Genomic DNA, 15,664 nt, shown 5'->3' on the forward strand with positions numbered 1-15,664 from the left:
TGGTTCTTGAGAAGATATTTACCATAAATTTTTCACAAAATCATAATTATCTGCCCTTGGAAGAAAGTGTGGTCTTTCATTCAAACAAACTTGAATCCCCTTTACCAAAGAATACTTTGTGGCAAGTTTGGTTGAAATTGGTCCAGTGGTTCTTCATATGAAGGTGAGAATGTGAAAAGTTTACAACAACAAAATGACAACAAATTCAATCAGAAAAGCTCACTTGAGCCTTCAGCTCAGGTGAGCTGAAAGAGAGGAGTGCATGAACAAGTACATTGTATAATGTATAATGTTTGGCAGCAATACGATAGTAACATAATTAATTAACTTACTAACACACAATTTACTTGCACTGTTTAAGTATTATGCCAGCCAAAGAACAATAATGGAATTTTTCAGATCTGCACTGCCATAAACTTTTGCTCTAATCTATTGCTGGATATTACCAGTAATTGCAACCGTTAATCTTTTACTCTAATCTATTGCTGGATATTATAGAATTACCAGTAATTGTAACCGTTAAATATACTTTGGCAAAATTATTGAGTGATGGTATAATATTTTCAACAGTTTCATATAAATCTGACACACGTACAGTATATCAAGAGTTTGAGCACTAAGTCATGTGTATTGCATAATTCCAATAGAGAATATCCATTGCACATTCCCCTTTCTGAATGATACAGCACTATAAGCAATTTTGACACATGGTCATATTCCTGCATGACCTTTATCTGTATATCAAGCACCAATAATTCTATTTTTAGATGAGCCCGCCAGCCTGCATGGCCCGGATAGATCGCAAGGCTTTCTTCGCCGCGGCACTTTTAGCGATCCTGTAGTTTCTACCCACCCCTGTAAACACTCCCTTGGTTACCACATTGACTGTCACTCTAATCTTGCCCTCTAATGTCCTCTCTGGTTTTCTGAAATGATAAAAACATTTTTTTTTTTTTATAAGTGTTTCTTCCACATTAATCAAAAAGGTGACAAGATAAAAACACTGATACATTTTTTAATCATACAGTACACACAGAATTCCTGATTTTATTAATACTGATATAGAATAGTGTACTTACATAGTTTAAGCATAATGAATACATACTAAAGTACTATTTCTAATCATTTTTATTGTTAGAAAAACCTACTCAAACTTAGCTGTTTCTGGTTCCATCTCCAACAATTCACGGACAGGAGACTTGGGAATACTTTTCAGGTACTTGTCTTTTAGAGGAAAAAAAAAAGAATACAATTGTTCATACATTGTACATTGTGCATGTATAACTAGACTATACAAACTTTATACTATTGAATGTATCCACAAATAAACAAAAGAAAATTCATACCGGTAGTTAATCAACATTTTCATATATTTATAGGTGATATAGCAAAGTCGTACCTATCTGGGGTTTCATGATGCGATAGTAAACTCTCCACACTGTATCTAAGGACATTCCACTATCCAGGTAGATGGCTCCCGCTAATGACTCAAAAATATCCCCCAGAGCTTTAGGTACCTCTAGTTCCACATGTTCCTCATCTTCTCCTTCACCCTGTAATTTGATCAACATATTTTTACCCATTGGTTATTTATCTGCGTGTTACAATCATTAGCAGTAATTCTGTGGGTAAAAAGGTAATGTTTTGTATAGAACACTAAAAATATACATCAACAGCTATGAATTCAAAATTGATAATACAGCTGACCTGCAAAATGTCCAGTTCCAAGAACATTTCCTAGTGGGGCATCTAGTAAATATTTTTCCCAACTTAGTTTCTATTTTGATATCTTAAATATACAAATAAGGTATTAAATATTTTTAAAATAAACAAATTTTTAACACACCTCATCATCACTGAGATCAATTTCATCTTCCCGTTCTTTCTGTCTGGCCACAAATTTCTCCATGACTCCAAACAGAGGGGGAGAGATGGCCTTGAAGTACTTATGGAAGTCCCACTTGACCGCCAGGGCAGCAAATATGTTGTTGTTGACCAGTGCTGACCTCAGGTCAGTGAGCACACCCGGTGAGTATTTACAGGAGTCTTCATATAAATGTCGAGTGATGACGTAATCCAAAATAGCATCACCAAGAAATTCCAACCTGTTGGACACAAACTTTTTATTAAGACAGTCTTGCTTGTTGAAAAGTTTTCCATCACTGATTAACACATAAAACAATACTGATACTGACATGTTCAAATTTTATGAAAGATAACATCACAGGTTTTAACAATGGTTAATTGCATGACAAACTGAATGAAAACTTACCTTTGATAGCAGTCAGTGACTGTGTTGTAGTGGTAAGAAGCATGTGTAAAGGCTTGCAGAAGGTACGATTTATCTTTAAATTCATATCCTATCTTCTGCTCCAACATATCATATCCCTCTAGCAGACGACACAGAATTGAGTTATAACCAGGCACATGAGTTAATAATGGAGATTCTGGACACTGCAGACTCAGCAACTCTGCCTATTAAATAAAATAATAGATCATTTTTGTATTTATTGTAAATTTTGTCTGAACTTCTGCTTTCTATTCTAATAGATATGTTAAGCTTACCTCTTCATTGGATCCCTTTTTCTTCTGAGGCAGAACTTTCAATCCCAGCCAGTGCATGAACTTGAGCACGGCTTTCTTACCACATGAGGTGAGATAGCATCCAATGAGAGACTCTACACAGTCGGCGATACTCTTGTCGGGGATGCTGTGGAGGGTCTGTAGATTGTAGGGGATAACCACCTGGTCCCTCTCCTCCTGCCTCACCCTCTCAGGTAAAGCCTCCAACTCCCTCAGCTGGCTCTCAAACTCCTCCTCGTCCTCAATGGAAGGATTTCTACCACCATCTTCAGATTTAAGCCCTCCTCCCACTGTCTTACTATTTGGATCATCTGTCACATCTCCAAGTTTGGGGACCCAGTTCATGGTGGCATTTTCCTGACAGTAAGACTCAATGATGCTGCTTTCCTTGACCTTTTCTAGCTGGCCAAGGTCGTTTCGGATCAGCAGGACTTTTGGGACTGGGCCTTTTCTCTTATCGTCGTTGATGACATAGCCTGAAGGCAGCCAATTTTCATAAGGTTCAAACTTGGTGGAAATCATGCACTCTGCAAATCCTTTTCTTTTACCAAGTCTGTACAAGTTACAATTACTGACTTGCTTACTCCTCAAGTAACTCAGTTTTCCTTCATGAATGCCTGGATAAGTACAGTATAAGTACACAGTAATAGCATACTTCAGAAAGGAATCTCCAATTGTCTCCAATCTTTCCAAGCTGAAAAAGTCATTTGCATTGGACATGGTTAGAGCTTGTAATATGGTACAGGGACTTGGTCCCACAAATGTACTCAAATCCACCTCCTCATCTAGAGAAATAGAAAGGACTGGAAAATTCACATCCACATTGGAATCTTCTGTCTTTGGAGAAACTTTGCTCTGCTTCTCTGAAAGTTGGAAAACCCCTACATCTGGAAAGTCTGTCAGAATGGGTTTGTGTGGATTGTTCTTCGATGGACTATTTGTGATATGTATATTCATTTCATTTAATTCTGCTGTCAGTTCATTAAGTGATTTATCTGATATCTGAACTTTATCCCAACATTTACAAGAACTTTGATCCTGCAAAGTTTTGCCCCATTCTTCATTATTTTTCAAAAATCCATTTTTGCCATGTTTTGAGTTATCAGACATATTATTCTGAATATCACAGTTGTCATTAGCTGCCTTTTCATTTTGGAATGCTGCATTGATATTTTGCTTTGTATCACAGCTTGCTTTCTTTGTATCACCCTCTTTCTCTGAAGAGAACAACCCTGTGCTATCACAATCAATATGACTAGAAGTTTGTGAATCACAACCATTCATTGTTTTTTCTTTAACAAGATCATCTTCCATTTCATCAGAGTCATTGTTCACATCATTGTTCATTGCTCCATTGCTGCCTTCCCCCTCTTCCATTTCTTCCTTGGGATCAAATCCAAAATCCAATGGCTGAAATCTGAAGCCCTCCTCCAACTTGACCATTCCTATACCAGTACCCTCTGCAATTTTGACACGGATTTCATCGGCCACAAGCAGGTAGTTCAACCTGTACAAAATGGTAGGCAAGCACACAGCTTTCCTCCACAGTGATGCAGGGAAGACATGGATTTCACATAGTTCTGGGACAAGAATTTGTTTTTGTTGTAGATTCTCTCTCCTTGCTTTTTTAGTTTCTGCACTGCTCGTAGGCAAGGCTACTCCCTTCTGATTCATGTACCTCGGAGTGAGTAGGTTTAACCTGGCAGAAGTGTGGTCCACATCCAACAATGGCTGATCCTGATTGGTAATGGTCAATCCATACTTGGTTGTGTAATAGGCACTGAATGTCTTGTACAACTCGGGGGAAGGGAATGGGGAGGATGGATTGAGGTCGGCCCTGATTTCAGCGACGTAAAAATGCTGGGGTTGGTCCACATTGCGGTAAGAGGGCATCACCACTGCATCCTCATAGCTTTCTTTGGAAAAAATAAATTGTTCTCTCTTTGAATCATATATATTCCTTCTGATGTGGGATTTGGAGTCTTCCACTTCTTTCACAAAATCCCAGTCAATGATTACCTTGCTCTCATCTTCTGCAAACCAGAGATAAATGCATCAAATCAGATCTATTTCAAAAAGTCTACATGTATTTCAGCAATAATGAGAAATAATTTTATACTGCTTCAAAGTAAAACATTGAATTTTGATAGGGGCTTCATACCATTTAACTTGTGATTTTTTTTTTTTTTTTTTCTTTTTTCGACATAGTGCAAAATCACCTCAGAAGAAGATAACAATTCTAAACAACATATTTCAGACTGTACAATGAGATATAACACTTTTCAGGCCTGACAACTGTTATGATTTTAATCATGAGCTCTGCCATTAGGATGAACACTTAAAATTAACTTTTTAGAAGAGCAAAAGTAAAGAATACCTTTATTGAGTGGAACAATGAGGTATCCTAGTTCACTTTCCTCAGGACAAAACTCCATTGGATCTTTCTCCAGACGAAGGACATTGGTGAATGTGAACCTGTGGAACTCCCTCAATCTCCTCAACTCCTCCTCAGACAAAGGGACATAACTGCTGAGGAGGTCAATGGAAGCAGTTACCTCCCCTGATCTTGTATATACAGGAAATGTTGGTACCTTGTGAAAAAAAAATGTTTTTTAATCAAAAATTTCCAAAATTTTTTGAATAAATGACCAGAAAATATGTTTGCATTTGCAAAAATTCATTTATTCTCACTCTGCAGGATATAGACATGACTGTGGTAAATTTTTATTTTGCTATGAGAGGACTTGCTTTGTTTTTCTCTCTTCGTATATAAGACAAAGTAGAATCAATTTTAACAAAGCATTGACTTGATATCATACCTGAGGAATCTGTTTAGATGTAAGAATTCCAAACCCTCTTGAAGTTTCCTCAGGGGCACAAATTTTCCGACCCCGAGTGTTTTGTTCATCAGAGATGGGTTTGCTCAGATTCAGTGTTATACTGTACAAGATGCGTTTCTCTGTTGTGGGATGACTTTTTAATAATGAGGAAGCTAACTAAAATAAAATTATGAAAATTGTCTCTACTTGTTTTGCAACTCAGAAAATTAACTACAAATGTATAAAACAGTTCAATACATGAAAAATTAAGTTCAATGAAGTTTTCTTGAATTCTTTTAAAATATCAACTTCTCTGCTTAGTAGTTTTAGATGAAAATAAAAATTCTCATTATGCCGTATGAACATTATTTAATCTCCATCACAAAAGCTAACCTTAAAAAGCTTAACTTATGGATATGTTTTAATATGATTCTGATTACCTTCTTAAAGTAGTACTGCTTTCTCTTGGTGGTGCCTGGTCTTCCCTCCCCACTGAAATCTTCCCCATCTTCCACCTCTGACATCTCCTCCTCCTCCTCCAGGCTGAACACTTCCTTACCCACAGGATTCAGCTGATCATCCAGCTCACCTTTGATTAAAAGTTAACAAAATTAATATTGTATCAGTTGGAAGTGCAGCATGATTAATGTCTTTCTTAATACTGTATTTGCGGATTTAGACAGATATTACCTGCTTTGTGTAAACATTCACACAGCTTCAGAGCCACAGCTCTCTTGGCAAGATTCTTTGTCGGCATTGGTTCTCCCTGCAAAAAGAATGAGGAAAATTTTAAAGCAATATGAGCTGCATGTTTGACATCGGAAAAAAATATTTCAAATTTGTAATTTACTATTTCAATGACAGGAAAATAGAACGTTTATAAACTTCTGTTGTTCATATTGCTATTGAAGAACTTTTCATAAGCTTTGATTGAAGCAAAATTGAATTATTGTCGTCCTGCACAATAATGATTTCTTATATAATACTGTATATTCGGTTGTACAGAAATATTTCTTTTGAAACATTTTAAAACTTTATTTTGGTCTTAATGATCATAAGGGTTTAGATTACATACAGATTAATCATAAAAACACATTTTACCAGCAAAATAAAATTTTCAAAAATGCAGCTCATATTGCTTTAAATCAAAATTCGTCCTAACTTCACTACTTTTTAAACAGGTGGGAGAGAAGAGTTGATTTTTTTGGGGTGGGGGGGGGGGCTGGTGATTCATAATATTTAACAATTACTGCAGGTATAAAAACAAACACAAAATTTGCCTATTGACTCATGTAGTTTGTTTCCTACCTGGATGGGGTGTTTGTAAGGGGAGTTAATGGGGAGACTCAGGGTGGCAGTGTAAAAGGTTCCCTCCTCCCCTAGGGTCTCCAGCATTGAACACTTTGGTGTCAGGTGGGTGAAGGCATCACTGGGTAACTTCGCACAATACCTACATGATGTGTGTAAAGTTCAAATAAAAACAAAATGCACTAATTGTATCGTTTTATGTACATGGTAAAATTAACCATTAATTCAAATATTAATTAACTTCTAGTCTTGTCATGGAAAGTTCACAATTGATTGAATTTGAACCTGTTGACAAAAGCAATAGCTGTATCCATAGTAACACAGATTTGAGGATTATCAGCGTTTGGAATGTATGGAAGTAACAATGAGGATAATTCCTCACAAGGATGATCTTCATCCTCTAACTCCTCACCCTCATTCCTCCTGCCTACCAACACCTGAAAAACAAATAAATAGGTTAACATACATGTACATTCATTATCAAATTACAAACTGCAAAAAATCTGGTACATGTACCTTCCTTTTTAACAATTTTAAACATCTTAAATACAGGTAATCTACATGAAATGCTAACTAAGTCAAAATGTGTCAAAAATGTAATGGTTATTTGTATACTTCTTAAAAGTTTTGGAAATAGAGATGACAGTTTCATTATGAAGTCCCAGCTTACACTCTCTATTCCTTTGAACACATTATAATCCTTTATAAAGGCCTCTCTTCTGTTCTCCTCAACCAGAATAACATACTCCGAATCTCTAGCCCTAGCTCGTCCCTAAATCAAAAGAATTGATAATACATCATAAATAAAAATAGATTTACCATATTTAAAATCAGTACAATAAAATCTATCGATTCTCATATTTTCCATGACCGATTATCACTGTCTTCAAAAACTGCTTGTACGTTCTCACCTTAGATTGACTGTATGACTTGTAAGTTCGAGGAGGGTCAAACTTCACAATGAGGTTACATTTGGGAACATCTATTCCATCCTCCAAAACTGTTGTGGAAACTAACAAATTCAAATCTTGTAGCCTGAATTTCCTCAGAACTTCCTCTTGTTTCTTCCAGCCCCCTTTCTTGGATTTCTTGTCTTTCAACCCTTGACCAGTTAAATGCTGACTCTTCACAAAACATAGATTTTCATCCCAGGAACACACTTCTTCTAAGAATTTATTGATGGCCAAGGCGACATAGCGATGATCAACGAAGACAATGCCACACAGGTATTTTTCATTGTCCAAATTCAAAGGATCTAAAGTTTTTTGCTGGCTCTCACTATCAAGTTCCCTTTTAACAGCAATATGGAGAACGTTTCCTTTGTATGACCTATCAGATGTTTCCTCATCCGACATTATCATCGAATCATCAGACATCTCTGATTCATCATCCTCACTGTCTCCGTCCCGACCCCCCTCCTCCCCACCTCCCATAAACCCGTCCATGTCACCCCCACTACTCACAATCATGAAATCATACTCTGGCTTGTATTTACGTAAATGATTAATCAATTCATAAACTCTAGGTGTGGAATACTGTAACAATTCTTCTACATCATAATTAGGTGTAAAGTTTTGTTCAAACAAAGTGTTCACTATTCTTAACTGTGTCAAACAATATCTCAAGAATTTCTTATGGATTGGAACTGTTTCATGTTTATCCACCTTTTCTATCTGGTTGATGAACATGCTTGCTATGCAGGATGCACACCATGGGCCTAATGTGTAAAGAATATTAAGACATTCGGTGAAGACAAATATAGGAATGTCTTTAGGATCACGGTCATCATCCTCTTCATCTTCCATGTTACACTCCTTCAGAAAGTCCAGCGCATTAGTTAACACATCATCTAACATTGTCAGAGTGCCGGTCTCATCTTCGTAGTTATCACAGTATGTCAGATTCTCCTTGGGTCGAATCCCATACCTCTCTGCTATAACTAGCGTGGCCGTCTCTGCCCTGGCACAAAGACCGTCTTCTAATGACTTAATGATGCTTTCCAGCTCCCCTGGATCTTGACATTTTTGACTTATGAATGAAGAAGTCAGCCCGAGGATTCTTGGGGAAGATGATTTTGGGACACTGTCATTTATCTTTTTCATAATGCTTTGGTAGGGATGGTCTTCTTGGAGAATAAGGTGACAGTTTTCTAAGATGACTAGACTGAGTTGAGCTGGCAGTAGGATATTTTGCAGCAGTAAATCTTTGAACACTGATGGCTTTGTTACCAGTATTTGATGGTCATTAAGCAGTTTCCTTAATTTGGACTTGTCTTCTAACATTTCTGGTAATGGGACTACACCAAGATCACTGTGATGTTTGATGACTTGTGACATTTCTTGAATAGCATCATCTGCAAAAAAAGGAGGCATTATCAATAACAACAATTGCAGTGAAACCATGACTAACAACATCCTTGTTTATAAACAGTCATGAAAAAAAAAATGTTATCATACACTGAGGATTAATATATTATCATTAATTAAATTTGGTGAAATGTTATTTTTAAAGCTCTGGAAACTTACTTGAGCTAAGACAGACTACACTTCTTTTTCCTTCATTTTGTAGTTCTTTTCTAAGCTCACTGGAAAACTCTTTTAAAAGCATCACAGAAATAAATGTGTTCCCTGCACTTGATCCCAGACAAACAATAGTGTTCCTCTGCAATGCTGCATCAAGGAGTTCCACCTAAAACATTAAGTGAGTAAATTTCACTGAACAGTCATAATTTTCTACTCTTAAAAAATACATTCATTAACAATTTAAATCTATTGGATGACAGTGTGTATGTTTTCATTATTCTGAAGGAAAAAGGGATAACTTGAAAATATATTGCTATGTAATGTTAAGAAGCTAAGTACGTCTTTTTCATTTAATCACTTTTCATTGTTGCTACCTGGTAAGTCCTGGGAGTAAATGTGTGGGAAGGAATGTCCTCATGTCTCAGGTGTCTTGGTAACCTTTTGGTGGTCCCAGTTTCTGTTTTAACCATCTGAAAGACAGAAAATCTCTAATGTCAATAACTGAATAACCTAAATATAAGGAAAACAATTTTTAGAAAGGGGTTTGGGTTTCTTCCATAACAGAGGGCTAAGGGGAACCAGAATAACTGGGTTAACACCATTATAGCAGGTTAACACCATTACAGGCAGAAAGGAAAATTTCTGGTCCCTGGGTCTAGCACATAAAAGTATTAGGCCTGTGGTACCTTCAATATCTCTGGTTACAGGTATTAATACAATGTGATTTATAATGGAGACTTTTTGTGCACTCTGCATTATGCATCATATTTCTTGAAAATCTTCATAATTCACAACCAAGACAATATATCACACAAAAGTGTTGAGGGACCAGTAATACTGAGATCAAAAGTGAGCATGTGTATTTAAATGCCTGTGTGATGAACACAGAGCATCTCCAGAGAAAATTCGAGTTAAAGATAAATAACCCACTACTTCGAGCACTTGTTCATCCTGCGCCATATCGCACGATCTTACCGAGTTACAATCTACATTTGTATACCTTTGCAATATGTGAAGCTGGCTACTATTTTACTCAGGATTTTAATTCAACAGGTTTGAGTTTCACATTCATCGTCTCGATTTGCTGCATTGTTTTCAACCAGTGAGTCAAATGAAACAGATATTTTCATTGGATAATATCCCCATTCTCACCAATCAGAAAAGCGATAAGAAATTTGTTGATTTTTTGCTGCAGGTTTCCGTCGTGTGACGGTGTGTTTGACATGAACGAGTTAGAGAAGTACAGAGTTGAACAGGTATACATGGGTATAGGTTCTTTGTTAATAGATGTCACAGTTTCTGTTTGTGTCAATAATTTTTTTTGGGGGGGTGGGGGGGGGGTCTGAATGAAAGCGATGGACAAGTGAATGACATTCAATATTTCGTCTGCACAAGCACCATAGGCCTATTCACTGTTAAACATGTTAAACTGTTCAGTATATTTACTTCGAAGAATCAGCACCCTTTCATTAGGGAGACATTGATTCAACATGTTTCAGACAACACAAATATGGTATGTGTATAACACTGATGACCCCTTATGACACTGCATGGCAGCTCATGGTCAAGGTTGATTATTTTCCCTAAAAGGAGGTCAAGGTCTTGACCAAAAAAATGTTGATTTAGTCACAAGGAACATTAAATTAAAATACGTGTATGTCAGCCTTTGCACCAACAGTTTTAGTCAATGTTAAAGTTTTTGCAAAAGTAGGTCAAGGTCAATGTTGACGTTATACAAAATTGGGTCAAAAGTTGTGGGAAAGAGGCCAGTAACATTAATTTTGTCATGGGACGTATGAAATAATATGAAATATAGAGTCGAAGCACCAGCCTTTCATAAGTTATGGACAAGGTTAAAGTATTATAAAGTAGGTCAAATACCAAGGTCATGAGGTCATTCAAAATTGTTGTTATCCACTGAAAAGTATTGCACAATTTGTACACTGTTGTATGGAAAATAAAAATAGCAGTTAAGGACAGGGTTAAAGGTCAGACTTATAGGTCAAGAATGGTAGCAAAAGAAAGGTTTTTGTCACAAGGAATGCACACATGAAATTTTAAAATTTCTAAAACCCACCATTCAAGGTAAATTGAAGGTTATTAAAAGTTTTTACAGACAAACCAAATAACTATATGCCCCTGGCCTGAATCTCTGATTCTCAGTAAAAACTTCTATTATATAATGTGCACTACCTTTGATTCCTTTTAGGCACCACCAACTATCTATTATATTCCAAATTTTATAACCAAAGAGGAGGAAGAATATCTTCTACATCAGGTTAACTCTGCACCTAAACCCAAGTGGACGCAACTATCCAACCGAAGATTGCAAAACTGGGGCAAGTACTCCTTTATATATGGGTAATGGAGATACTTATATAAGAAATATTCTTAAAAATAAACACTTGTATTTGAGAAGATACATTTAATTAGCTGCAAACCAGCCTTGATTGATCCTTTTTGGTAAAAGATTCTGTACCCTTTTGGAAGGGTATTTGGAATTTGGAATAAAAATACAGCAAAATTTAGGAAAAAACTGATGTTTTATATTATTATTAACTTTAATACCCTTGAATAAGGTTATATTGAATGCTTATTCCCTATTCATATCTATATGAATTACCAAAACATCAAAATTCAAGTTTTTAATTACAAAAAGCAGGAGAAAATTGAAATTGCTTGTAATTTAGGATTTTTTTAAGGAGGAAAACAAGTTTTCAATAGGGACAGTTTTTTTTTTTTTTTTTTTTTTTTTTTTTTTTTTTTTAACAGGATCTTGAAGTAAGGGTTATTAATCCTTAAAAACTCATGTAGAACGGTAGAAAATCTGTCTAATGTTATTGTAGAAGAACATATTATTTTCTACAGAAATGGATCTCACAGATCTGAGCTATGATTTTTTTTAATAGGTGGTTTGCCTCACCCCAAGGGTATGGTGGCAGAAGAGATTCCTAAGGTAAGTAAATGGTTGTTTTACTTTAAATAAAACTTAAAGTTATATTTACAATTCTGAAAATATATTTGTATAAACAGGCCAAAATGTTATGAAGCAATTGCAATACTGCAGCTATTTTTTTTTTTGTTTTCAGTGGTTAAAAATCTACACAGAAAAAGTTGCTGCCATTGGATTATATGGCAACAAACATCCAAATCATGTCCTAGTCAATGAGTATCTACCTGGGCAAGGAATAATGGTATCAACTTGTTGCTTATGTGCTGAATACAAAGTCTGAGATGCCTTCATTTAAATCTTATTAGCTCTTCTTGTCAGAGTAAGGTGTCCATCTTCTGTTCGTCTAGTTGTCAAAAATGCTACTCCTCCAACAGTTTTGGTCTGTATTCAATATATCTTGGCACACAAGTCAGGGATCGACACTAACTTTAAAACCATAGTTGTCAGCAGGGCTAGCCATGTCTAATTTCTTCTAGCCCTGTTCATGTATTACTTGTCCAACAGCCGAAGACTGGTGGCCTAGTCGCGAAGCGACGAGGGGGTGGTGCGGGAGGGGGTTTCCCCCTCCTGCTGGTGGGGTACGGGGGGCCTCCCCCGGGAAATTTTAAAAATAGAGATGCAAAATCCTGCATTCTGGCTTTATTTTGGGTAAAAATTATATGTCACTCTATGATTGTACCTAAGACATTTTTTCTAAATTCCATATTTATAATCATTTAGGTATTTCGAATCACATTTGATGTTTACATTTTGACTTACAAAAATAATAATTATGATAATAAGACATGTTTGAAAATAAAATTAACAATTATCAGATATATTTTGTGTAAATTATAATTATTTTCTTGCTCTTAGTGAGTAATTGGTTAAATTTACTGTAGCCCTGCAGGACAAGTTTAAAGACATGTTTGGTAGCCCGACCCCAGTATTCAGTTGTCCCGGGCCAGCGGGCTAGCGTTAGTGTCGAACCCTGCAAGTAGGCTATACTAAGACACATAATTCTTTTATCGGTTTCAATAACAATGTTGCCATGGTTACTCAAATCAGAATTTTCTGTAAATTTCTTTTAAACGGCTATCCTCCTACAGCTTTAGAGAGATTGCAATCTTGCCTGAAAAAGAAACTTAATCAAGGAAAATTATTCTATTTATTGCTGTTGCAAAGTTTCAAGTCCAACTGCTATTTTTTTCTTTCTTGGTTAAAAGTACAAACCAGTAGAGCTACAGTCCCAACAGAGACTTCTGGTAATGATTCTGGAATATAAAAGATATCAGATGTCTTACATCTTTACCTTTTACACTACTAATCAGACATTTTTTTTTAAAATTGTAACCTAATTCAGGTAGTTTAATCATCTTTTGCATCTATACATGTATTGACAATTAAGTTGAGAAATATAATGATTTTAAGTTTTTGCCTTTTTAGCCACATGAGGATGGCTCTCTATTCTTCCCAGTTGTGTCCACAATAAGTCTTGGTTCTCATACACTGCTGGAGTTCTATCATCCAATCAAATCAGAGAATCAGTCATGTGATGAAAAGGTATGTTAACTGCTACCTTTCTGTAAATCTTCCTGAAACTGGTAAAATAAATCTAATCTTTTGCAAAAAATATGATCTTTTGTAAAGTCAAGCTAAAGTACATATAAAAAAAGAAATTACAGTTTTATTACATGTAATTAAAAAAAACACATTAGCACTCTTTTAAAAAATTATCGATTCATGTGATACAAGAACTAACAAAACAATATATTCTTGTACATTATTTGACTTTAGAAAATTTAAATCTTTATACATGTACTTTAATCTTAAATGTAGCAGCTTTTGCAAAATGCTCAAAATTGTATAAATGAAATGCAGCTTTGTATAAAGCATTAGTGGGAAAATGCCTCAAATTTATATTGGTTTTGTTATAGAAGATTTTTAAAAGCATTTTCTCTGGTATTTTCCAGCCTGAAACTTCCTTTGAAGACCGATTTCTAACCTCCATCTTGCTGGAACCAAGAAGTCTTGTGTTTGTGTGTGATGATATGTATAGGACGTATTTACACGGAATAAGTGAACGGACTACAGACAGAATCAGTGAATCAATAGCTAACATTGACAAGTGTGAGATAGATAAGTCAGTGACAGAATTACACAGAACCACTAGAGTCTCACTAACTATTAGGCATGTGCCAAGAGTTTTAAAATCTAAAATACTGTTTGGAAAAAAGTGAAATCTTTCTGATTTAGTGTCAGTGTAAACTGCAAAGTACCAAGGGTATATACCGGAAGTTATCAGATTTTTGTAACATTGTACTTACTGTACGTTGATAAATCAAAAGAAGATGCTTTTAATGGTACCAAGATATAAATCATGTCTTATAACAAAGTTAACATGCTTTTAATAATTTCACACAGAAATGATTTTTCTTTCATTTGCTTTAAAACATGTACAGGTAACTTTATAATGGATATCATGATTTATGTTTAAAAGGAAGCAAAATTGTCCATTCCTGGTACACTCTAACTACTGTCATGTATATGATCCAGGCATATTGATATGTATAGTGCAGACTGATTGATCACAGCTATTTTAATTTAGCAATCCAATTCTTGAAGTCCATGTCAGTGCATGTACATGTAGACTATTGTAGCTGATTTTTGTTTACCGTAATTTCATGTGTTAAACACATGTGTTTTTTGAATTATAAATGAAAATGTACACGAATAATTTTTTATGGAAAAAAAAAAATAGAAGAATTTCAAGATTAATATTCTTATGACTTTTCTTTGATATACACCTGTACAAGAATTTCCCAGGATTTATACATGACTGAATATTATGGCTTTGTAAAAATGATTCTAGTCTGCGTTTACAAATTGTCTCAGCATTGGAGCCATAAATGCATATATCATTCATGGTAGGTTCTTCTGCATAGATTTCACTTGATATCAATGTTGTGTTCTTCTGGTTTCAGTTTCCATTACACCAAAATGATTTTATATCATCTCCCATTCCATTACTAAAATGGCATCGCATGCTGATAACTTTTAGCTGTCAGGTGTTATAATCTCTTAAATCAGTGACACCCTTTGAAAAAGCATATTTCCCTTTGAAGTGAATCAAGCACATGCGCATTGTCTTTAATTTTCCTAGGAGTGATTTACATTGTCTTTTTTTTTTAGGAGTGATTTAAATATAAACATTTGAACTATTTTGAAGTATTGCACATTATTTTTCAATGTATTTGATAATTATTTGCATAAAATAAGACTGAAGATAATACCTGGGTATTAAATAATAAAAGAAAAAAAGAGGAAAGTCTAGAAAAACTCAAAGCTAGAAAAGCCAACTTTGAAGTTGGAGAAGCCAAGATTTTTAAAGTTGGAGGAACAACTTTAAGATTAGAATAATTAACAACTTTAAAATTAAAAGGACCAACTGTTACTTAACTAATGTCTGTTATTATCAACTTTAAAGTTTGAAAAGTGAA

At 35.2% G+C, this 15,664-nt stretch overlaps 2 protein-coding genes across 2 annotated transcripts; one reads left to right on the forward strand and one right to left on the reverse strand.

Annotated features, from left to right (window-relative positions):
• Positions 1–735: 735 nt before the first annotated feature.
• LOC134279224 (endoribonuclease Dicer-like) lies at positions 736–10,330 on the reverse strand. Its single transcript, XM_062761572.1, has 17 exons — positions 10,233–10,330; positions 9,607–9,702; positions 9,236–9,398; positions 7,622–9,063; positions 7,381–7,482; positions 6,996–7,147; positions 6,711–6,852; positions 6,093–6,168; positions 5,843–5,991; positions 5,403–5,579; positions 4,961–5,174; positions 2,566–4,616; positions 2,273–2,475; positions 1,847–2,105; positions 1,400–1,553; positions 1,149–1,224; positions 736–926 (listed from the first exon to the last, which is right to left on the reverse strand). The coding sequence occupies exons 2-17, from the start codon at positions 9,700–9,702 to the stop codon at positions 764–766; spliced, it is 5,619 nt and encodes a 1,872-aa protein (XP_062617556.1). The 5' UTR covers positions 10,233–10,330; the 3' UTR covers positions 736–763.
• Positions 10,331–10,351: 21 nt separating this feature from the next.
• On the forward strand, positions 10,352–14,919 carry LOC134279225 (alpha-ketoglutarate-dependent dioxygenase alkB homolog 6-like). Its single transcript, XM_062761573.1, has 6 exons — positions 10,352–10,488; positions 11,442–11,571; positions 12,142–12,188; positions 12,322–12,426; positions 13,611–13,727; positions 14,138–14,919. Exons 1-6 carry the CDS (start codon positions 10,456–10,458, stop codon positions 14,402–14,404), a joined length of 699 nt encoding a protein of 232 aa, XP_062617557.1. The 5' UTR covers positions 10,352–10,455; the 3' UTR covers positions 14,405–14,919.
• The last annotated feature ends 745 nt before the right edge of the window (positions 14,920–15,664 follow it).

This window comes from Saccostrea cucullata, unplaced genomic scaffold (assembly GCF_032062105.1).
Source record: "Saccostrea cucullata isolate Sc308-1 unplaced genomic scaffold, CSIRO_AGI_Scuc_v1 ctg604, whole genome shotgun sequence".
Taxonomy (NCBI): Eukaryota; Metazoa; Mollusca; class Bivalvia; order Ostreida; family Ostreidae; genus Saccostrea; species Saccostrea cuccullata.